This window comes from Saccopteryx leptura, chromosome X (genome assembly GCF_036850995.1).
Source record: "Saccopteryx leptura isolate mSacLep1 chromosome X, mSacLep1_pri_phased_curated, whole genome shotgun sequence".
NCBI lineage: Eukaryota > Metazoa > Chordata > Mammalia > Chiroptera > Emballonuridae > Saccopteryx > Saccopteryx leptura.
In genome coordinates this window covers 64,432,605-64,458,278 of record NC_089516.1, presented here as the reverse complement: position 1 = coordinate 64,458,278, position 25,674 = coordinate 64,432,605, and the positions used below count along the sequence as shown (strand labels likewise).

Genomic DNA, 25,674 nt, shown 5'->3' with positions numbered 1-25,674 from the left:
CCTTCCTTGCTTCATGTATGCCATGCCCACCTTTGAGTATTTCTTTTTAAATAAAAACATTTAAACTTTTTTCTAGTTCTATCTATGAGATTTTTTAAGGCTACTTTTTTACAACAAGAATCTAATGAAAAAAAAAAGAATCTAATGAAAAGCAGTCTGCTTTGTTTTTAACAGAAAACACCACCTCATTGGCCTAAGCAACAGAAACCCGTTCCTTGAAAGGAAAATGGAGCACTAGTTACTCACCACTTTACCAGGTGGTTGCCCCTCAGGACTGAGGTCTTTATAGGAATTTGGGTGATGACTATGGGTGTGGGTCCCTTACAAAGCATTGGGAAAGGGAGCCTTTGAGATGACAGACCTTGGTGGATGGTTTCTTGCAGCTGGGTATTCAGGGTTCCCATTTCCTTTCCTTGGCCTCCCCCCACCCTCAACTACCCCATTCAGTGCCTACCTCCTCTTCTATTTTTTGTTGAGTTTTGTTTTTTGTGTTTTTTGTGTTTTTTTTTTTTGTATTTTCTGAAGTTGGTATAAGTCAAACTGCCCTGAAGCTGAGAATATATAATTAGAATAGTGGGCATTTGAAGTGACTGGTATTCCCAGACGACCAGGCACCCCAATGCTGTTTATTTATTATTTTTAAATGTATAGAAATATTTTTATTTATTTTTGTTTATTTTTTCTTTTGGGAGAGACAGAGAGAGTCAGAGAGAGGGACAGATAGGGACAGACAGACAGGAAGGGAGATGAGAAACATCAATTCTTCACTGCGGCTCCTTAGTTGTTCATTGATTGATTTCTCACATGTGCTCCGACCAGGGGGCTACAGCAGACCAAGTGACCCCCTGCGCAAGCAGCAATCTTGGGCTCAAGCTGGTGAGCCCTGCTCAAACCCGATGAGCCTGCGCTCAAGCTGGCGACCTTGGGGTCTCGAACCCGGGCTCTCCACATCCCAGTCCGATGCTCCATCCACTGCGCCACCACCTGGTCAGGCTCCAATGCTGTTTAATAAAAGCTTGGCTATTCCCATCACTGGACATGTTCAAGGCTTTTTCCACTGCCTTCAGTGGAAAGTGCTCAGTGGCCTGAAGAAATACAACTTACCCTATAAGGCTCGGTTCAAATATCATCCCCTTTGAACCTCTCCCGGATGCTACCTTGGTAGGGCGACTTGCTCTGTCCTCAGTGCTCCCACCGCTCTGAGTTCAGGTTGGTGACAGAGCATGAAACATATTGGGATCTAATTCTTTCCTTCCTCCGTTGTCTTGTCTGGGAATTCCTAGATGGGCAGGATGGGGCTGTGTCCTTTTCTCTTATCCCAGTCCGAGTAGTTGAAGGAGCTTCATAAATATTTGGGGAGCCAAGTTATAAAGTTATGATGTTTGGATTCCTCATTTTTCTCTCATTACCCCATCCCCATTTTGCTATCCTGCCTTCTTCCCGAGGTTACAGTAACATGAATGCATCACAACTGTAACACATTTTCATCAAGTGTGCTGACTGTCTACACTTGACAGAGACCTTTGGGCTTAAGCCAGTGACCCCTCACTCAAGCTAGTGAACCCAGCTTTCTAATAATCAAAGTGCCCCTCTTTGATGTGACATGCCACATGCCCTTCCCATCCCTGAGTTGCTCCACAGACAGGGATCGATCCTCCCTGGGTGCCAACAAGACCCTCCCCATGGTTACAGCACCGGTATTCCTGCAATCCATAGATGTGCCTTAGCACAGACTGATCTTAGTCTTCTGTTCCCAGGACTTAGTGGGGACACATTAGTTTCTCAGTGAGGTCCAGCACTCAGAGTTAGCTTCCTAGGCTGGACTAGAGCAGAACATGGAACCAGCATGGTTATTCTTGACACTTTTGGGAGAGGGAATGTTTAGAGTTGTGTGCTGTCAGCTGTACTTTATAATGAGGACAACAGGACAAAGAGGTAGATTTTCAAAGATTTTATTAAAAACAAAATTGATCAATAATCCTAAAAATAACAGCAGTGGACTTCTTCCCACCTCCCAATCTATTACCATTCCCCTTCACAAAGGGTACACTTGGATGGTCCCGAGGCCCAAACCCTGCCTTTCAGCTCCCCCTGACCCCACAAACTGTTGACTAAACCTCCATGCTTTCCTCTAATTTCTGATCTGTTTCCTTTAAGAAAATAAAAATACCCCCTCCCCAACTTGCTTAAAAATAATTTTCAAAGATTATAAACGGCATGTGTGAGTGTGTGTATATATGTGTATTTTAAAAAATAAGCACTTTAAATTTTGGAAATCTCCCTTTTCCCCTAGGCCTACTTAAGCCTCTGGGATGCCTGCCTGCCTCACCCCAGGAGGCCAGCTGCCACTTGGTGCCCCTTGGAAATTTTCAGGAAGCAATTTTTTCCAAATTTTCCCTGCAGTCACAAATTCCACACACTGTTCACATAAACACGCTGTCTTCATTATAGGCACTGCTCTTCGGCTCTGGAAACCTGATCTCTTTTTGTCAACTAGACCACATGCTTCAGATTCCCTGCAAACAGGAGAGAAAACAAAATTCAAACTCAGGTAACATATGTGAATTACACCTCAATAAAGCTGTTAAAAAAAAAGCACTTGCATGCTGGAACTTGTTCTTTTGCTGTTTTGGGGAACCAAGAGACCCTAGCATATGAACCAGCAAGCCCTGGCTAGCCTGCTGGTTCGTAAGAGACATATGGCCCAGTTACCCCAGCAAGCACCAGTCACCTATCAGACATGTGACTGAGGCCTTTGACAACCAACTGACTGTGGTGCTGGTTGAACCCAGCCCAAATCAGCAGAAGAACTGCCCAGCTGAGCCCAGCTCAATTGCCAATCTACAGAGTCATGAGCTAAATGATTGTTTTAAGACATACACACACACACACACACAGAAACATATGCACACACATACACAAATTCATGCAACACTATTCAGAGTTTACACTTCAGTAACTGCATCAAATCTTCCTCCACTCCCAATCTTTCTTCCCCTTTAGCAGGTTACACGCTCCTAGTATTTTCTCTTATGAATATCTGTGAAATATAAATGGGGGGCTTTTCCCTTCCTTTGGGCCTAAGAATCTTTGAGGGACAAGTGACCACTTGAAATCTTATAGGAGTAGGCTCTAGGAATGGAAAGTTTTCTCACTTGGTTTTTCTGCAGTGTTCTACTTGCTTCACTTCTCCAATAAGAAACACTGGGCTCCAACCCCTACTAACCATTTCTCCTCTGAGACAGGAAGAATGTTTCTTGAGGGCAGGGACCTGGGCTGTCTTATTTTTGGTTGATCTCCAAAGTCTAGTACAGTGCCTCAAACAAAGTATGTGCTCAATAAATGACTATAAATGAATGAATGAAAGAAAGGAAGAAAAGAAAGAAAAAAAAAAACAAATTAGCACTCACTACCTATCTGGTTCTAATTTTAATTTTAAATTAACATGCAGAACAATTGACTTTTTTGTATGTTCAGTTTTATGATTTCTAACACATGCATAGATTTATGACACAGAACAGTTCCATCAACCTCCAAAATTCCCTGTGCTATCCTTTTGTAGTTTATCCTACCCCATCCTTACCACCTGGCGACCATTTACCTATTCTCTATCTCTATAAGTACTGTCTTTTTTTGTGACAGAAACAGAGAGAGAGACAGAGAGAGGAACAGATAGGGACAGACAGACAGGAAGGGAGAGAGATGAGAAGCATCAATTCTTCATTGTGGCACCTTAGTTGTTCATTGACTGCTTTCTGATATGTGCCTTGACTGGGGGGGGGGTGCTCCAGCAGAGTGAGTGACCCCTTGCTCAAGCCAGTGACCTTAGGCTCAAGCTAGTGACCCTGGGTTTTAAGCCAGCGACCTTTGGGCTCAAGCCAGCGACCATAGAGTCATGTGTATGATCCCATGCTCAAGCCAGTGACCCCGTGCTCAAGCTGGTGAGCCCGTGTTCAAGCTGGATGAACCTGTGCTCAAGGTGGATGAGCCCGCACTCAAGCTGGCGACTTTGGAATTTTGAACCTGAGTCCTTTGTGTCCCAGTCCAACGCTCTATCTACTGCACCACCACCTTGTCAGGCTATAAGTGCTGTCTTTTGGAGAATGTCATACAAATGGAATCAAACAGTGTGTAACATTTTGAGACTGCTTGCAGGATAATGCCTTTGAATTTCATGCAAAATTTTTGGTAGGTCAATAATTCATTCCTTTTTATTTGGGTCCTTAACTTTGTAATTTTTTAATTACTATAGATTTACAGGAGGTTACAAAAAAAGAAGTACCAAGAGGTACATTCCATCAAGTTTCTCCAAGTGGCAAAATCTTACATAATTATTATTTAATATCAAAACTAGGAAATTGAGTCCTGGCTATGTAGCTCAGTTGGTTACAGCATCATCCTGACATGCCAAGGTTGTGGGTTCCCTGGTCAGGGCACATAAAAGAATCAACCAATGACAGCATGAATAAGTGGGACAACAAATTGATGTCCTTCTCTGTCTCTTCCTCTCTCTGTAAAAATCAACAAAAAAATGGACCTAGGAAATTGACATAGGCATTAGTAACAGACCTTATTCACATTTCACCAGTTCTGCATGTACTCATTTGTGTGTGTGTGCGTCTGCATGTGCATGCAAATGTATATAATTCTCTGCAATTTTATCACACGTCTATATGTAAACCTCCCACAAGGAAATTCAAAACTGTTCTATCACCACAAAGATCTCTCTCATGCTACCTTGTTACAGTAGTCCTCCACCTCCCACCCTGCCAAACCCCGAAAATCATTAAATTGGTCTCCAGTTTTATAATTTTGAGAATGTTATATAAATGGAATCATACAGTATACAACTTTTTTATTTTTTATTTTTATTTTTATTAATTTATTCATTTTAGAGAGGAGAGAGAGAGAAAGGCGGGAGGAGCAGGAAGCATCAACTCCCATATATGCCTTGACCAGACAAGTGCAGGTTTCGAACCGGCGACCTCAGCATTCCAGGTCGATGCTTTATCCACTGTGCTACCACAGGTCAGGCTATATAACTTTTTTAGATTGGCTTTTTCACTCAGCATACTGCCCTTAAGATGCATCCAAGTTGTGTGCATTAACTTTGTACATTTTTATTGCACAGCAGCAATGCCATGGTATGGATGTAGAACAGTTTAACTATTTAGCCATTGAAGGACATCTGGGTGCTTCCAGTTTTTGGTTCTCACATATGAAGCTGCTATGAACATTCATGTATAAGTTTTTGTGTGAACATGGTTTTTATTTCTCTGGGATAAATGCCGAAGAGTGCAGTTGCTGGGATGTATAAAAGTTGCATATTTAGTTTTATAAGAAACTGTCAGACTGTTTTCCAGAGTGGTTGTAGCATTTTGTATACCCATCTGCAATATCGGACTGATCTACTTTCTTACCATTCTTGTCAGTATTTGGTGGTGTCACTAGTGTTTATTTTGGCCATCCTGATAGCTGTGTAGGGATCTCTCACTGTGGTTTCAATCTGCATTTTTTAATGGCAAATGATGTTGAACATCTTTTTATGTGCTTATTTGCTGTCTGGACATCCTCTTTATGTCTTTTGCTAATTGGATTTTTACTGTTGAGTTTAGAGAGTTCTTTATATATTCTAGATACAAATTTGTTGTTTGATATATGATCTGTAAATATTTTATCTCAGTGTGTAACTTGTATCTTTATTCTCTTAATTCTTGCAAAGCAAAAGTTAATTTTTGGGGGTCATGCTTTTGGTGTGTCAAACCTCTAAGCTCCTAAACTGTAGATAATCTTTGATTATTCATCTCTTATTTCAAGCCTCCTCCACATTTTATGAGTTGCCAAGCTTAACCTCAAGATGTCTTTCAAATCTGCCCTCTCCTTTCTGTTCCACTGTGTCCACTTTAGTTCTCTCTCTCATTATTCAGTTCACTGCAACAGCTTCTTAACTGGTGCTCTTAACTGGAGCTGTTACCCACCCAATTTGATAGCTATGACCACATGCCTCCCCTGCCTCCAAGAAAACACACAAAACTTCAGCAGCTCCCAACTACCTATGAATAAGTACAACACAACTTAACCTTGCCTTATCCATACTTTCTTGTCTCTGCATTGGTCTTTGCTTGTGTTGTTGCCTCTGCTGAAGAAAACCTACAGGGGATCCTTATGCTGACACTAGGGTCTTACCATCTGTGGGTATAGCTAGAATGAGTAGATGCAAGGATAAACATAATTCAATGTCCAAGTATTCTAACAGCACATGTTTACAAAAAGGAAAGGTGGGTGCTCTATTCTTTGCTGCTCTGTCTCACTCTCCAGTTACATTTGGAGGCAATTAAGAAAAACAACAGAAAGGATTTCCACCAAAAGTTGATGCTGAGCAATATTGAGTTTGGGTAACAATAAAAATGCAAGCTTAAATAATGCCCATTGTTTTCCCCTCACTTCTAGTTTTTCCAGCAGTGGGTGGTAGCCTGAGAAAATTCTAAAGGCCAGCATTTCTGGGGTCTGGGGAGACACAGTGTATAAATCAGAAGGGTAAAGTCAAATGCTTATAGACGCCAATAATGTACCATATGTGAGTACAGCAGACTGGGGGCAAGATATATAGAGCCTTCTTTTTTTTAAATTATATATATATTAGAGATAGAGGAAAGGAGAGAGACAGAGAGAAAGAGAGAAAGAAATACTGATCTGTTCTTGTATGTGCCCTGACCGGGGATCGAACTGGCAACTTCTGTGCATTGGGATGATGCTTTAACCAACTGACTTATCTGACCAGGGCTATATGGAGACTTCTTGATCCTTCTTTTTTCTTTTTCCTACTTTGAATCATGATATGAGTATAGGAAATAGTTCTCCTTTTTCTTAACTGTATTACAAAAGAAAACAAAACCAAAATGGTATAAGTGACATGATAAATGAAAACTCACACTTGGCCTAGAGTAAGAGATACAAAAGGGAGTGGTGGGGTTTGTGCCTAACAGCAAGATACATATTCACATAGAGGGCAGCTGCTACTCAGCTCTAGCCATTCACAACTGTGCAAGAATGTGGGCCAATAACTTTCCATTTTTCAAAAGATGTGAGAAATTTACATTTTAATACAGAGTTTCCACAGCATTAAATGTGGACAACAGATTTCAATTTTTTTTTCTTTTGTATTTTTCTGAAGTTGGAAACGGGGAGACAGTCAGACAGACTCCCGCATGCGCCAGACCGAGATCCACCCGGCACGCCCACCAGGGGGCGATGCTCTGCCCATGCGGGGCATCGCTCTGTTGCGCCCAGAGCCACTCTAGAGCCTGGGGCAGAGGCCACGGAGCCATCCCCAGTGCCCGGGCCATGTTTTGCTCCAATGGAGCCTCGGCTGCGGGAGGGGAAGAGAGAGACAGAGAGGAAGGAGAGGGGGAGGGGTGGAGAAGCAGATGGGCGCCTCTCCTGTGTGCCCTGGCCGGGAATCGAACCCGGGACTTCCGCACGCCAGGCCGATGCTCTCCCACTGAGCCAACCGGCCAGGGCCCTGATTTGAAATTTTGAAGAATGTTGTTGCTGAGCTTTTTTATATAATTTGGATATTAACCCCTTATTGGAGCTGTTGTTTGCAAATATCATCTCTCATTTAGTTGGCTGCCTATTTGTGTTTTTTTTTGTTTTGTTTTGTTTTTCTTTTTCTTTTTTTTTTTTTTTTGCATTTTTCTGAAGCTGGAAACGGCGAGAGACAGTCAGACAGACTCCCGCATGCGCCAGACCGGGATCCACCCGGCACGCCCACCAGGGGCGATGCTCTGCCCTTCCGGGGCGTCGCTCTGCCGCGACCAGAGCCACTCTAGCACCTGGGGCAGAGGCCAAGGAGCCATCCCCAGCGCCCGGGCCATCTTTGCTCCAATGGAGCCTTGGCTGCGGGAGGGGAAGAGAGAGACAGAGAGGAAGGAGGGGGGTGGGGTGGAGAAGCAAATGGGCGCTTCTCCTATGTGCCCTGGCCGAGAATCGAACCCGGGTCCCCCGCATGCCAGGCTGACACTCTACCGCTGAGCCAACCGGCCAGGGCCTGCCTATTTGTTTTGTTGTCAGTTTCTTTTGCTGTGCAGAAGCTTTTTAGTTTGATATAGTCCCATTCATTTATTTTTGCCTTTACTTCTCCTGCCTTTGGGGTCAAATTCATAAATTGTTCTCTATGGCCAAGGTCCATGAGCTTAGTACCTATGTTTTCTCCTATGTAATTTATTGTTTCAGATCTTATATGTAGGTCTTTGATCCATTTTGAATTAATCTTGACTATTGGGACAAACAATAGTCAAGTTTCATTCTTTTGCATGTGGCTTTCCAATTTTTCCAGCACCATTTATTGAAGAGGCTTTCTTTTCTCCATTGTGTGTTTTTCGCTCCATGAAGTGATTACCAGGGGGAGGAGTATGTGGGGGAAAGGGATATAGAGGAGGGGGATGTGTGGGAAGGGATGGGGGAAAGATGTAAAAGAGGGACAAATATGAGGTGTTGGAAAATGATTTAACTTTGGGTGGTGGGTATACAACATAATCAACAGTTCAAATGCTATAGAAATGTTTATCTGAAACTTATGTACTTTTATTGATCAATGTCACCCTGTTAAATTTAATTTTCTAACTAAAATAATAAAAAAAGAACGTTGTGTGGGACACAAGTATGTGAAGCCAAACAAAACAATTTTTGAGACAAGATGTGGCTCATGGGCTCCCAGTTTGTGATCTCTGGGACGGTTTTGACTTACATCTATGGAACCTTATTCCATTCTCAAACATCTTGGTTTGGACAATAAATTATATTGTCATTCTACCTCTGATGTATAAGAAGTAATATTGAATTGGGACTCAGGAGGTCTGGGTTCTACTGATTCATCAACTGACTGACTCACTTGTTCATCTTTTTATTCAATAAACACTTATGGAGTGTTTATTCTTTGCCAAGTAAGATGCTAGTGAGCACTCTCTTTAATCTTTTTTAATTAATAGACTTTATTTTTAGAGCAGTTTTAGGTTTACAGAAAAACTGGGAAGAAGGTACAGAGAGCTCTTGTATCCCCCCTGCTTCCCTCTTCCCCTGGTAGGTAGTTTCCCTTATTATTAACATCTTGCATTAGTGTGGTGCATTTGTTACAGTTGATGAATGAATAATGGTACTTTATTAGTAAGCAAAGTCCATAGCTTCCATTAGGGTTCATTCTTGGTGTTCTACGATTTTCTGAGTTTTGACAAGCATATAATGACATGTATCTACTATTGTAGTATCATACAGAATAGTTATACTGCCCTAAAAAAAGCTGTGCTCCGTCTATTCAACTTTTCCTTTCCTTCCTTCCCCCAAAGTCCTGGCAATCACGGATCTTTTTCCTGTCTCTATAATTTTGCATTTTCCAGAATATCTTATGGTTGGAATCATACAGCATGTAGTCTTTTCACACTAACTTCATTCACATAGCAATACTCATTTAAGTTCCCTCCACATTTTTTTTTTTTTTTTTTGTAGCTTGATAGCTCATTTCTTTTAGCTCGGAAAAATATTCCATTGTCTGGATGTACCAGTTTGTTTATCCATTCACCTAATGAAGGACATCTTGGTTGCTACCAAGTTTTGGCAATATGAATAAAGCTGTTATAAACATTCATGTGCAAGTTTCTGTGTGGACATAAGTTTTCCACTTATTTGAGTAAATAGCAAGGAGCACAATTGCTGGATCATAGGGTAAAACTATGTTTAGCTTTGTAAGAAACTGCCAAAGTGTCTTCCAAAGTGACTGCATCCTTTTACATTCCCACCAGCAATGAATGAGAGCTCTTGTTGCTTCACATCCTTGCCAGCATCTGGTACTGTTAGTGCTTTGTTTTTAGCTATTGTAATAGGTGTGTAGTGCTATTCCATCATTCAATTCCTTAGTGACATGATAGAAAGCATATTATCATACACTTACTTGCCATTTGTATATATTGTTTGGTCAGGTTTCTGTTAAAGTTTTTGATCCATTTCTTTAAATTAAATTGTGTGTGTGTGTGTGTGTGTGTGTGTGTTTTAAGTGAGAGGAGGGGAGATAGTGAGACAGACTCCCTCATACACCCTGACTGAGATACACCCAGCAACCTCTATCTGGGGCCAATGCTCAAATCAATCGAGTGAGCCACTTGCTGCAAGAGGGGAAGAGAGAGAGAAGGGGGAGAGGGAGGGGAAGAGAAGCAGATGATCACTTCTCAGCTGTTCCCTGACTGGGAATCAAACCCAGGACATCCAGACACCGGGCTGATGCTCTATCGACTGAGAAAACTGGCCAGGGTGTTAGGGTGTTTGTTTTCTTGTTGACTTTTAAGAGTTCTTTGTATATTTTTTAAAGCATTTTAATTTTATTTTTTAATTTATTTTGTGACAGAGACAGAGACAGGGACAGGCAGGAAGGGAGAGAGATGAGAAGCATCAATTCTTCATTGTGGCACCCCAGTTGTTCATTGATTGCTTTCTCATATGTGCCTTGACTGGGGGGGGGGGCTACAGCAAACTGACTGGCCCCTTGCTCAAGCCAGCAACCTTCGGCTCAAACTGGTGAGCCTCGCTCAAACAAGATGAGCCCGCACTGAAGCTGGCGACCTTGTGGTCTCAAACCTGGGTCCTCCACATCTCAATCCGACACTCTATCCACTGTACCACTGCCCGGTCAGGCCTTTGTATATTTTGGATACTAGTTCTTTGTTGGATATGGGTTTTGTAAATATTTCTCTCTGTGGCTTGTCTTTTTATTCCTGTAATATTTAGGTTTTTAAAATTTTTTTTAGTTTTTTTTTTTTTAATGCAGAGCAGCATTGTTTCAATATAACTTTCTTTGATGATAGAAGTGTTTTATATCAGTGCTGCACAATACAGGCAGTCCCTGGGTCATGAATGAAATAGATTCTGTAGTTTGTTCCTAAGTTGAATTTGAATTTGCATGTAAGTTGGAACAAGTACATTTACCTATTAAATACAACTTAGAAGATGTTTGTCTTAGTATAGTATTTATTTTTACCTTTCTGTGCATATAAATACTTAAACATTTCAAACTTACAGAACCTATCTTTTTCGTAACCTGGGGACTGCCTATATGGTAGCCACCAGTTACATGTTGCTACTGAGCACTTGAAATGTCTAACCGAGAAACTGAACTTTAAATTTTATTTAATTCTAATTGACTTGAATAGCCACGTGTGGCTAGTGTTGACTATATTGGACAGCACAGATACAGAACAGTTCCCTCACATGCTTTTTTTATGACATTGATTGGGGTTATTTTCATTTTTTCCTTTATTTACAACCTCTCTTTCAATCCATTGGAAAGTCCTGTGAATTCTGCCTCCACAATATATTACAATCCACCCACCTCCCTCTGTCCTTCACCACTATAACATTACTCCAAACCACTATCACCTCTTACATCACCATCCTATAGCAGCCAGAGTAGTTTGTTAAACCTTAGGCCAGAACACATCAGTCCTATGCTCAAAACCCTCTATAGCTTTCAACCACATCTACAATAAAGTCTAAATTACTTAGCTATCAAGCCCTACAGGGTCTGTCTCCTGTCTCCTACCACAATCGTCTTTACTCACTCTGTTCTAGCCATATGGGGCATCTCTGTGTTGCTGGAACACATGAGCCATTTTTCCTTCTTAGGGCTTCTTCCTACTTTGTACTTGCAACCTTCCACCTGGAATGTTCTAACCCTGGATAGTCTCATTTCTTACTCTTCTCATTATTCAGATCTCAAGTCAAAAGTCACCCCTGACAGGTCTTATGACCACCAAATCTAAGTGGCCACCGCCACTAACTCATTTTCTGTCCCATCGTCCTATTTTAGTTTCTTCAATGCACTTAGCATACTGAAAACATCTTGTGTATTTATTTGCTTGTGGTCTGTCTCTTGTCACAACCTCTAGGAGAGCACGGACCTTGTCTGTCTTGTTCAGCACTCTACTGTTAGCACCCTCAACAGTATCTGATACATGAATAGGGGTAAATAAATATTCATAGAAGAAATAAACATCTGTAGAGTTATGGGGCAGCTGATAAAGCACTTTCCCATTCAGTCCACAAAGGCTTGTAGCTTTGTCATTGCTCTTAAGGCCCTTATACATGTGGTTGAAGTGAGCCAACATATGCTAACAAAAGGAGAATCCATACAACTGGGCTAAGTGGCAATTGAGTTCTGAACACAGTCAGTGTTATAAGCAGTTTGGAGGAATGCTGGAGGTGAGCCCAGAACACTTGGAGGCTGAATAGCATCACAAAGGAACAAAGAAATGAATTTAGGACTGCTGAAAAGTATTTTCAAAGCTTCCACCATGTGAGTACCCCTCTCAGAAATGTTGTCATATCTACTTAACATCTGTATTAATAGTAACAATATTTTGATTTATATCACCTCACATTAAAAATTATAATACCTATTTTGAGTCATCTACCCTAAGTAGTAGTGGTGGTGGTAGTAATCAGACTTGATGTGTTTAACTATATTTTAAAAAATACATTAAAATAAAATGACTACTCAACCTGACCTGTGGTGGCACAGTAGGTAAAGTGTTGACCTGCAACACTGAGGTTCGAAACCCCAGGTTTGCCTGGTCAAGGCACATACAGGAAGCAAGTACTACAAGTTGATGCTTCTCGCTCATCTTCCCCCTTCTATCACTCTCTTCTCTCTCTAAAATCAATAAATCAAATCTTAAAAATAAAATAAAGTAAAATAAAATGACTATTCAAGTGAAAAAAATGTCTTTGTGTCACCTCAAATGGTCTCTCATACAGAGGTACATGAGGCACATTTTGAAGGGAAAATCATTATAGGGATTGTTCTTGGAAAGCTGGTCCCAGGCTGCTCTGCCACCATCAGCCTCTGTAGCCTCTAGTATCTGAGAATCTTGGATGATGCACACCTCCACCCCACCCATCTCCCATCATCCAGCTCCCTCAGCCCAATCTGGTCTTTATCTCTAAACTCATTTCACAAGCCTTTACTACTGATGTCTATAATGGGCTAGGCCCTATGCTGGGTTCTGGGGTCACAGAGGAGAACTAGACACAGTTCTTCTTTCAAGGAGCTTTTAGTCTAGTGAGGAAGGCATATATAGAGACAAACACATCATAGTCCAGGGGTCGGGAACCTATGGCTCGCAAGCCAGATGTGGCTCTTTTGATGGCTGCATCTGGCTTGCAGACAAATCTTTAATAATAAAAAAAAGTAACGTTAAAAATATAAAACATTCTCATGTATTACAATTCATTCATTTCCTACCGCTCATGTTCATGGTTGCGGGTGGCTGGAGCCAATCACAGCTGTCCTCTGGGACAACACCAAATTTGTATTGGATAATGCGTAATGTACATGGGTCGTTGTATGGCTCTCATGGGATTACATTTTAAAATATGTGGCATTCATGGCTCTCTCAGCCAAAAAGTTTCCTGACCCCTGTAATAGTCCATAACAACAAGGCAATTAAATATCAGTCTGCAAAGAGTGCCCAGGGCATACAAATAGAGGGTGTGGAAGGCTTTATAGAGGAAGTGGCATCTTGATGAGCAAAGAAGGAGAGAATGTTCCAGGCAGTAGGAACAGAGCAAGGATGTATAAAAGTAGCTGTGAACTTTTTGTGGCAGAGCACAGGATGAGGGTCAGGACAGGGGACAAAAGGGATGGAGAGATGGTCAGAGGCCTGAATATCCAGAGTCGAGAAGGCCATGGTCTTATCCTAGAGGACATGGGGAGCCTGTGAATAATTTTTTAAGATGAAGAGGAGATCCATCTGGTGTGTTTGAGGGCTAGAGAAAGTTTTGCAGCTGCTGTCCCTTCACCACCAGGCTTGAGGGTCTCACATTCTACCTAGAAATTATGGCAGAACAAAAGATTTCTATGGGGCATGTGTTGATATGGATGGCTGATTTTGTCTTAGCTCTTAATTGTCAACTCTATTGCTTCCCTTGGAATGTAGATCTCTCTTGTCATCAGAAAGCCTTTCAATGATAATTAAGTATAACCACCAATTACCACTTGCCTGCCTCTGACCTGAATTAGAACTTGAGACTGTGGATTAATCTCATCAGGCTTCTGGCATTTACAAGATATCAGCACTTAAAGCATGCTACCCTGATGGTTAGGGTGCTCTGGTCTTAGCTTGCAAGGGACTGCTGTAACCTCAAATGGAATCAAAGCAATTTCTAAAATAGCCTGTGATTCATTTTTTCTTCCCTCCTGTGCCTAAATCTGCTGGAGGGATAGGCACAAGGAATTGAGGTGACATCACAGAAGTGGGCTGGTTGCCTGCCAGCCAGTCAGCCTATGGAGCTCACCCTCCAAGTGGTTTATCTGCTGGGAAATGTCTCCTAGGCATTTTGGAGTTACAGCTCCAGGTTCTTTGGTCCATGTGCTTTCTCCATAGTATTTCTTTTTCAGACAAAACTTCAGGGTTGGGAAATCCAGCATAATGGGAATAGCAGCGGCAGGAAGAATAATACAACCTTACATCTGTATAATGTTTTAGACTTGTGAAAGCCATTTGCTCCATTTTGCTCCACCCAAACACCAGTGGGAAATGGAAGCTGGGACTTTAGGCCTGAACCGGAGACAAACCATTGCTCTCTTGCATAAAGGAGCTAAATGCTGACAGTCCCCATTCACTTCAAGGCATATCATGATTAGGCCTTGGATGCCACCTGAAAGTCAGAGAGACTCCTTTCAGCTTCTAGGTGCTTCCTGGAAGGTAAATTCTCAGGATGATTGCCTGGCAGGCACAATCTATTAACCATGCCATCCTGATTGAGCCAGTAAGGACTGCCAGTCTTAGCACTGCCAACTCCTTCTGCACATTCTGGTTTACAGTCCCAGTGGTCCCAAAGGCCTTTACTGGAGCCAAAGGCATGGCTGCTAACTGGAGTACTGAAGGTAGGGTGTGTCATGAACATCTGGAAGTGCCAACAGCTGCCAGAGTAGCTCAAGGCCCTGTGAAAGGAAAAACCACAATTCAAGTCATATTAGCCATCACAACGAACCCTGAAGTGAAGGGTCACTGAACTCAGCTGTGAACAGCTGAGGAGTGTGGTGGAGGGATTCTTTCCTTGGAGGAGCCATAAAAATAGTTCTGCAGTGGTCTCATGTTTGCTCTGTGATCTTTCAGCACCTGGTCTCAGCATAGCTTGAAGTCCCCAGTGCTCCAAGTCAGCATGAGGTCTCCTGGCCTAGCTCCCTCCCCTGACCCACGCCAGCATCATGGCTGCCAGGCCAGGCCAGAAACTGAAGGGGTGTCATACTCTTGCTTGGCCTTCTTGTTTTATTTTATTATTATTCTTATTGTAGCATGCATGCATGCGGTGGGGGGGGGAGAGAAAGACAGGAAGGAAGAGAGATGAGAAGCATCAACTCATAGTTGTGGTACTTTGGTTGTTCATTGATTGCTTCTCATATGTGCCTTGATGGGGTGGGCACCTGCCGAGCCAGTGAGCCCTTGCTCAAACCAGTGACCTTGGGCTTCAATCCAGAGACCTTTGGGCTTAAGCCAGTGACCTCACATTCAAATTGGTGAGTCTGCACTCAAGTCAATGAGCCACGCTCAAGCCAAATGAGCTGCACTCAAGCTGGCGACCTCAGGGTTTCGAACCTGGGGTCTCAGCATTCCAGGATGATGTTCTATCCACTGTGCCATCACTGGTTAAGATGGTCTTCTTGGTTTTAGATTAGATTTTAGTGCTCTCTGTGTTTGTGTGTTTGTGTGTGTGGGTGGGGGTGGTGGTGGAGGACAATGATGGAAGCAGTGAGCTACGGGTGCTCAGATATATTGTGAGAGTAGGTGATACTACTCTCGTTGATGCTGTAGCTGCCACCACCACCAGTGCAAGATGATAGATGTTGGTCAGTGCCATAAAAAATCTTTGTAAACCAAAACACTGCACTCAGGCAATCCTGTCTTTTGGAAATCTTGGCAGAGACCCTTTTGAAAGTTGAATCTGTAAACGTATATGTGGAAAGTGACTGGCAGAACAGAACATCATCCCTCCAAAGGACAGAAGCCTCCAAACACTTGTTTTCCAGCTCACGGGGGATATGTGTGCCTAGGAAAATAGATTAAGGATCACTGCCTCAGCCTGTTTCAGAGATGTGAATAAAAATCTTGGCTTGGGACTGCCTCCTCTCTGGTTGACTGATTTTTAAATTGATTTGTATTTATTGGTTAATGAAATTAAAGTTGTAAAAATGATAACAGAAACACAATAAATCTCTCCCACAACTGGCTGTTTCTATGTCACTATGGTGCATTCCTCACTTTGATTACTTCAAAGTCTATTATTTTGTTCTCAATTATTCTGTTTTTCTGGCACGGCAGAAAATCAATTTGTTTTATTTTCTCTTATTCATGCACTCAATTATGCTCTTCGGGCACATTTAATCACTTTGATGTTTTCCTTTTATACCCTGTCTCTAGGCACTTCAGTTGCATTGCTGCCAACGGGCAAGTAGGACTAATTTGCATGTCACAATAGACTTGAAATTCTAACTCAATTTAGAAATCTTTATGAAATCTCCCTCCAAAATATACTTGAAGCTGAAAAGAGGCAGAAGGATATTGGAAACTAGGAGACTATAAAGATGCTTCATTTTCTCAAAACACATAAGAGCTCTTTGGTGGCCTGACTGTGGATTGGGGACGTCCCTGTTCAGGGACAGAAGAGGAGTCCATGTGATAAATTGTCTGCAGATCTTCCTCTGGAACTTTATGGTGAGAATCCTGAAAAGGCTGCCCCTTGAGACAGCACCTGAGTCTCATTTGGTTAAAGGGTCTCTGGGTAGACTGAGAGAATTGTCAACAGTTAGGCATTCCAGAACCCAGAATAGTTCACCTTATTTTCTCTAGTAAGTTCTAACCTTCCTTTTGCCCCTTAGTTATTTTAGAGCTAAAGACTAGAAGGAATAAGCAATCTAGTTGTTTTATGCATGTACTTTGGACAAATAGGAAAAAATGCTTAATTAAACACATTAGAAGCCTCTAACTGTTCTTCAAAAGTTCTTGGTTTGCTGTATACAACAAGCAACAGCTCTATCAGGCAGAAGAAAAACTCCATATTTCCTCTTTTAAACTTTGAGTATGATCTTCAGTTTCTCTTGTGGAATCCCAGCTCCTCATGTACTTGCTGTGTGACTTTTCACAATATAATCAGCCTCCTTAAGCCTCAGTTATCTTATTTGATAAGTAGGGGTAATAATGTTATCTACCTCAGAGACAGATTTGCTTTCCAAACACTGATACTGTAAAAAAATTCACCATATTAATATACCACTTATATCTCTTATGCAGACTCTTTTTTAACCTCACCTCATCTTACAATGATATCTGTGAAATCAAAGAGTTTGATGAGATAGTTAAAATTCTATTTCACATTAAAACATATATATATATATATATATATATATATATATATGTTATATATATATATATATTATTCCTGCCTTGGGGTCTTTTTTTTTTTTTTTCTGAAGCTGGAAACGGGGAGAGAGAGTCAGACAGACTCTCGCATGCGCCCGACCGGGATCTACCCGGCACGCCCACCAGGGGCGACGCTCTGCCCACCAGGGGGCGATGCTCTGCCCCTCTGGGGCATCGCTCTGCCGCGACAAGAGCCACTCTAGCGCTTGGGGCAGAGGCCAAGGAGCCATCCCCAGCGCCCGGGCCATCTTTGCTCCAATGGAGCCTTGGCTGCGGGAGGGGAAGAGAGAGACAGAGAGGAAGGAGGGGGGGTGGAGAAGCAAATGGGCGCTTCTCCTATGTGCCCTGGCCGGGAATCGAACCCAGGTGCCCCGCATGCCAGGCCGACGCTCTACCACTGAGCCAACCAGCCAGGGCCTTCCTTGGGGTCTTTGATCCTGCTTTTCCCTTAATCTAGAATGTTATTCACTTCAATATTTGCAAAACTGTTCCTTACTTCATTAAGCTCTATTCCCAAGTGTCTTCTACTCAGGGAGGACTTTACTGACCACCCTATCTAAAGAAGCACCCTTTCTGAATTTATCTTAACCAACACTAAAAATTTATTTATTTGCTTACTGTCTATCTTCCCCACTAGAATGTAAGCTCCATTATGGGCAAGGCCTTTATCTTTATTTTACATTTTTATCTTTATTTATTTCTATCTTTATTTACATTCCTATCACCAGCGGTTGGAATAGGACTTGGCATATATTAACACCAAATACATATTTGTTTAATAAATGAAACATTTACACACAAAAAAATTGGCCTAGCAGTAACTAGGTTCCCCTTCCATACCACCAGGGTTGTGCCAGAGAACACAGAATGGAAAGCTAGGACTTTCATTCCTGCTCAATGGCAAGGAGGGCCACACACCACTGTGCCTGTAGGGGCCACATGGGGAGCAGTGACAATGTGGCACTCCCATTCCTGGCTAGGTTGGTATCAGTGAAGGTCTAGTAGAGACCCTGAATTTCTACTCCTGCCAAGCAGTAATGAGGTAACCATCTTCCTCCAGGGCTGTAAATGGCAGTTGAGTGGGGAATCTAGACTTTTATCCCCACCTGAAGGTAATGGGGTTATGCCACACTCCCCTGCCTATGTGGTATGCAAGGAAGCCTGCTAAAACAGAAGATTTAAATAAGATGCAGGATTTCATAAAAGTATCTAAAATGTTCAGGATATACTAGAAAATTAGTCATACCAAGAACAGGAGACCTTCAACTTGAATGAGAAAAAGACAATCAACAAATGCCAATATAGAGATGTTGGAAATATCTGACAAGAAGTTGAAAGCAGCCATCATAAATGCACTCACTGAGCAAGTATGAACATACCTGAAGCAAAAGAAAAAGTAAGCAGTCTCACAAAGAGATAAAGAAAAGAAAAATTAAACAGAAATTTTAGAACTGAAAAACACAATGAGGAAATAAAAAACTGAACAGATGGGCTCAATAGCAGCATGGTGGGGCAGAAAAAGAATCAATAAAACTGGAATATAAAATAATAGCAACTATCTGGTTTGAACAAAAGACAAAAATTGTCTTAAAAAATAAGCAGAACCTTAAGGACACAGTGGGGCCATGGTAAAAGATCTAATATCCATGTCACAAAAGTCCCAGAAAGAAAAGAGAAAGACGGTGGACTGAAAAAAAGCATATATTTGAAGAAACAATGGCTAACAATTTCCCAGATTTGACAAAAGACATATACCTACCAAGCTGGATCTCCAAGCTGGATAAACCCAAAGCAATCTGCATCAAGACTCATCACAATCAAATTCCTCAAAACTAAAGAAAAAGAGAAAATCTGTAAAGTAGCAAAAACAGAAACAAAGGTTTATTATAAGGGAAAGATATTTTGAATGTCAGTGGTTTTCTCATCAAAAGCCATGGAGGCCAGAAGGAGGTGGTATGATATTTTTCAGGTGCTAAAAGAAAATAACTATCAACCCACAATTATATATCTAGTAAAAATATCCTACAAAAATGAAAAGAAATTGAAGATATTCTTAGAGGAAGGAAAAGAACGAGAATTTGCTGCTGCTAGACCTAACTTAAAAGAATAGCTAAAGGAAGTTTTTAAAATGGAAATAAGTTATAAAACAAGGAATCTTGCAATATCAAGAAAGAAGAAAGAACAATGGAAAGAATAAAACTGTGGGTAAATAGAATAGATTTTTATTCTTCTCTTGAATTTTTAAAATCATTTTGATGATTGAAGCAAAAATTAAAACACTTTGATATAGTTCCAAATATATATATTGGAAATATTTAAGACAATTATACTATAATTGGGGGAGGGAAAGGGACTTAAAGGCAGACAAAATTTCTACACTTCACTTGAACTGCTAAAATGTTGACACTGGTAGACTGTGGTAAGATACCCAGAACAACTATTAAAAAGCCTATGCAGCCTGACCTGTGGTGGAGCAGTGGATAAAGCGTCGACCTGGAAATGCTGAGGTTGCCGGTTCGAAACCCTGGGCTTGCCTAGTCAAGGCACATATGGGAGTTGATGCTTCCAGCTCCTCCCCCCTTCTCCCTCTCTCTGTCTCTCTCTCCTCTCTGTCCCTCTCTCCTCTCTAAAAATGAATAAATAAAATAAAAATATTGATAAATTTAAAAAAAGCCTATGCAAAGAGATATGCCAAAACCACTATAGCCTGACCAGTGATGATGCAATTGGTAGAGAACTGACCTGGGACACTGTGATCCTAGGTTTGAAACCCTGAGGTCCCTGGCTTGAATGCAGGCTCACCAGCTTGAATGCAGGGTCTCTGGCTTGAGTGTGGAATCATTGACATGATTCTATGGTCACTGGCTTGAAGCCCAAGGTCACTGGCTTTAGTAAGGGGTCACTGGTTCAGCTGGAGCCCCCGGTCAAGGCAGTATGAGAAGTAATCAATGAACAACTAAAATAAGTGCTGCAACTACAAGTTGATGCTTCTCATCTCTCTCCCTTCCTGTCCCTTTCTCTTACTCTCTGTTGCTTATGCAAAACAAACAACCACTATATATGAATCAAAATGGAATTTGAAAAAAGGTAAAACTCACAAACAGTAAACAAAGAAGAAGAAAATGCAAAAAACAAACAAAGGGAACAAAGAGATAACAAAAAATAAAATGGCAGATTTAATCCCCAAATGCCAAAGTTATATTCAATATATATGATCTAAATACATCAATTAAAAGAACCGGTTGGTGGAGTAGCTACACAAATATTCCAAGTATACGCTATCCACAAGAAACTCACTTCAAATATGATGTATGTTTTTTCAAAAATTTTTATTAATTTTAATTTATTGTGTTAACATGGATTCAAGTGTCTCACTCAATATAACACCCTCACCCCCACCCCTGTGTTTCCCATTACACCTCCTTGGCTCCCTTCCCCCTAACTCCCTCTCCTCTTCCCTCTGGGATTTCTTGTCCTGTTATCTGTATCTGTGTTATGTATATATAATTTCACTAATCCTTTCACCCATCCCCTCATCCCCCTTCCCTCTGACAGCTGTTCTTCTGCTCCCTGTGACCCTGTCTCTACCTCTATTCCATTCCTTAGTTCACCTTAGTCATTAGATTCCACATATATATGAGATCATATGATATTTTTCTTTCTCTGCCTAACTTATTTCACTTAGCATAACAGTCTCCAGGTCCATCCATGTAGTCACAAAAGGTAAGATTTCCTTCTTTTTCACAATTGCTTAGTATTCCATGGTGTATAATATGTACTACAGCCTTTTCATCCACTCATCCACTGACAGACACTTGGGCTGTTTTGTTTCCAGATATTGGCTATTGTAAACAATGCTGCAATAAACATGGGGGGCATATCTTCTTTTGAGTCAGAGATTTGGTAATCTTAGGATATATTCCTAAAAGCAAGATAGCTGGGTCAAAATGCAGTTCCATTTTTAATTTTTTGAAGAAATGCCATACTGTTCTCCACAGTGGCTGCACAAGTCTGCATTCCCACCAGCAGTGCAGGAGGGTTCCTTTTTCTACACACTCTTGCCAGCACTTATTATGTGTTCATTTGTTAATGAGTGCCATTCTGACAGGTATGAGGCAATATCTCATTGTGGATTTAATTTGCAATTCTCTGATGATTAGTGGCATTGAACATTTTTTCATATGCCTATTGGCAATCTGTATGTCCTCTTTGGAGAAGTGTCTATTCAGTTCCTTTGCCAATTTCTTTTTATTTTTTTAGTACTTTTCCAAAGTGAGAAGCAGTGGGGGAGGCAGACAGACAGACTCACTCCCGCATGTGCTCGGCCGGGATCCACCCAGCATGCTCACCATTGGGCGATGCTTGGCACATCTGGGGCATTGCTCCGCTGCAACTGGAGCCATTCTAGCGTCTGATGGTCATGGAGCCATCCTCAGCACTGAGCTATCTTTGCTCTCATGGAGCCTTGGCTGCAGGAGGGGAAAAGAGAGATTGAGAGAATGGAGAGGGGGAAGGGTGAAGAAGCAGATAGGTGCTTCTCCTGTATGCCCTGGCCAAGAATCGAACCCAGGACTTCCACACGCTGGGCCGACGCTATACTGCTGAGCCAACCGGCCAGGGCCTGCCCATTTTTTAATTGGATTGTTTACCTTCCTGGTGTTGAGTTTCAGAAGTTTTAAAATAAATTTTGGTTATTAACCCCTTATCAGATGTATTAGCAATATGTTGTCCCATTGTAATATGTTGTAATATGTTGTCCCATTGTGCGAGTTGTCTTTTTATTTTGTTAATGGTGTCTTTTGCTGTGCAAAAGCTTTTGAGTTTGATAAAGACCTGTTTGTTTATTTTGTCCTTCATTTCACTTGTCCTTGGAGATAAATCAGCAAAAATATTTCTACAAGTGATAGCGGAGATTTTACTGCCTATATTTTCTTCCAAGATGTTTTATAGTTTCGCAACTTACATTTAAGTTTTTATTCATTTTGAGTTTACTTTTGTGAATGGTGTAAGTTGGTGGTCTAGTTTTATTTTTCTGCATGTACCAGTCCAATTTTTCCAACACCATTTATTAAAGAGACTGTCTTTACTCCATTGTATACTCTTACCTCTTTTGTCAAATATAATTGACCATAGAGGTATGGTTTTGTTTCTGCATTCTCTGTTCTGTTCCATTTATCTGTATGCCTGTTCTTATGTCAGTACCAGGATGTTTTGATTACAATGGTCTTGTAGTATAACTTAATACCAAGAAGTGTGATACTTCCCACTTTATTCTTCATTTTCAAGATTGCTGAGGCTATTTGTGTTCTTTTTTGGTTCCATAAAATTTTTTGGAATATTTGTTCTATATCTTTGAAGTAAGCCAATGGTATTTTAATAGGAATTGCATTGAATTTATAGATTGCTTTGGGTAGTATAGACATTTTAATGATGTTTATTCTTCCTATCCATGAACACAGTATATGCTTCTATCCATGAACACAGTATATGCTTCTATCCATGAACACAGTATATGCTTCCACCTGTTTGTATCTTCCTTGTTTTCTTTTTTAAATGTCTTATAAATTTCCATGTAAAAGTCTTTTACGTTCTTGGTTAAATTTACTCCTAGGTACTTTATTCTTTTTTTGCAGTAGTGAAGGGAATTGTTTCCTTAATTTCTCTTTCAGACAGTTTATTGTTGGTGTATAAAAATGCCACTGATTTCTGAATATTAATTTTATATCCTGCCACCTTGTGAAATTCATTTATCAGGTCTAGTAGGTTTTTTGACTGAGACTTTAGAATTTTCTATGTGCAGTATCATGTCATCAGCAATATTGATAGTTTTCCTTTTTCTTTTCCAATTTGGATGCCTTTTATTTCTTCTTGTCTGATTACTGTGGCTAGGAGTTCCAAAACTATGTTGAATAAGAGTGGGGAAAAGGAGAATGGAACCCCTGCCTTGTTCCTGATCTTAAGGGGATTGCTTTTTTTTTTTTGTCTATTGAGTATGATGTTGGCTGTGGGTTTGTCATAGATGGCCTTTACTATGTTGAGGTATGATGCCTGTATTCCCATGTTGCTGATAGGTTTGATCATAAATGGGTGCTGGATTTTATCAAATGCTTTTTCTGCATCTATTGATATAATCATGTGAATTTTATCCTTTCTTTTGTTTATGTTATGAATCACATTGGTTGACTTGCAAATATTGTACCAGCCTTGCCTCTCTGGAATGAATCCCGCTTGATCATGATGTATAATGATTTTGATGTATTGCTGGATTTGTTTTGCTAATATATTTTTTAATTTTTTCTTTTTTTATTAATTTTTAGAGAGGAGAGAGAATGAGAGAGAAAGAGAGAGAGAAGGGGGAGGAGCAGGAAGCATCAACTCCCATATGTGCCTTGACCAGGCAAGCCTAGGTTTTGAACCGGTGACCTCAGCGTTCCAGGTCAACGCTTTATCCACTGCACCACCACAGGTCAGGCTTTGCTAATATTTTGTTGAGAATTTTAGCATCTATGTTCATCAGGGATATTGGACTATAGTTTTCTTTCTTTGTAGTGTCTTTACCTGGTTTTAGAATGAGGATAATGCTTGCCTCATAAAAAGAGTTTGGAAGTCTTCCCTCCTCTTGAATTTCTTGAAATAGCTTGAGAAGGATAAGTGTTAGTTCTTCTTTGAATGTTTGGTAAAATTCGCCTGTGAAACCATCTGGTCTAGGACTTTTCTTTTCTGGGAGTTTTTGATAACTGTTTCAATTTCATTTGTTGTAATCAGTCTGTTTAGGTTTTCTGATTTTTCCAGATTGAGTTTTGGAAGATTGTATGTTTCTAGGAATTTATCCATTTCACCTAGGTTGTCCAATTTTTGGCATATAGATCTTCATAGTATTTTCTTACAATCCTTAGTATTTCTGCAGTGTCAAATATAAGTATGTTGAAAGTGAAAAGATAGAATAATATAAGCCATGCACACATTAATCAAAAGAAAGCAGGAGTGGCTATGTTGACATCAAATAAAGTAGACTTCTGAGCAAAGAAAATTTCTATGGACAAGAGAGGGTCATAACAAAATGATAAAAGGGTCAATCTACCAAAATGTTATTGCAATCTTATATGAGTAAGCACCAAACAACAGAGCTTTAGAATACATGAAGCAAAAACTGATAGAGGTATAGGAAGAAATAGATAGGGCTACAGTTGGGGTTGGAAACGTCAACATCCCTTTCTCAGCAATTGATAAAGGAAGAAGAAGACAGGAAATGAGCAAAGATATGAAAGAATTCAACAATGCTATCATTCATCAAGGTCTAGCCCACATAGACAGAACACACCACCAAACAACAACAGAATACACATTATTTTCAAGCATTCACAGAACATAAGCCAAGATAGACCACATAAGGGGCCATAAAACAAACCTCAACAAGTTGAAAAGAATTTAAATTATACACAGTATGTTTTCTGACCAGAATATATGCAAAATTATCAACCAAATATTAGCAAATTGAATTCAGCAATCTATATAAAAATATACACCATGACCAAGTGGGATTTATTTTAGGTATACCAAATTAGTTCAATATTTGAAAAATCAATCAATCTAATGTATTATATTAAAAAGCTACAGGAGAAAAATTACATATATATCAGTATTGGTATCAACTGATTTAGAAATAGCATTTAATAATTTTATGTTTTAATGGGGCATTTAACAAAATCCAACATTCATGACATATTGTAAGTGCTCAGAAAACTAGGAATATAGAGGAGTACTGCCTCAACTTGATAAGGAATATTTACAAAATCTATAGTTATCAATATAGTTAATAGTGAAAGATTGAATGTTTTTCCTGGCCTGTGGTGGTGTAGTGGATAGAGTACCAACCTGGAACACTGAGGTTGCTGTGTTAAGGCACATACAACAAGCAACCAATGAACAGATAGAGTGAAGCAACTACTTCTTATACCCTGTCCCCCTGCCTCCTCTCTATGCAAAATCAATAAATAAAATCTTTTAAAAAAACTGAATGTCTCCCCTTTAAGTTCTGGATAAGGCAAGGATATCCGCTCTCACCACTTTTATTCAACACAATACTGGAAGCCAAAGTTAGCACAATAATGTAAGAGAAGAAAACAAAAGCATATAGATTAAAAAGGAAGACATAAAACTGTCTCTTTGCAGATAAATGGTAATCAATGTAGAAAATCCTAAAGGATCT

General features: G+C 40.5%; 1 protein-coding gene across 4 annotated transcripts in view; it reads right to left on the bottom strand.

Moving 5' to 3' along the window:
• Positions 1-1,946: 1,946 nt before the first annotated feature.
• HDAC8 (histone deacetylase 8) overlaps positions 1,947-25,674 on the bottom strand; it is a 288,934-nt gene continuing 265,206 nt past the window's right edge. For 2 of the 4 annotated variants that reach the window (XM_066357082.1, XM_066357083.1), the window contains 2 exons: positions 19,225-19,297; positions 1,947-2,516 (listed from right to left, as the gene is read on the bottom strand). In XM_066357082.1, coding sequence (XP_066213179.1) covers positions 2,300-2,516; positions 19,225-19,297 — 290 coding nt within the window. In that variant the 3' untranslated portion in view covers positions 1,947-2,299. Of the gene's footprint in view, positions 2,517-19,224; positions 19,317-25,674 lie in introns of all 4 variants that reach the window. The other 2 variants (XM_066357084.1, XM_066357085.1) reach the window with 2 other exon arrangements.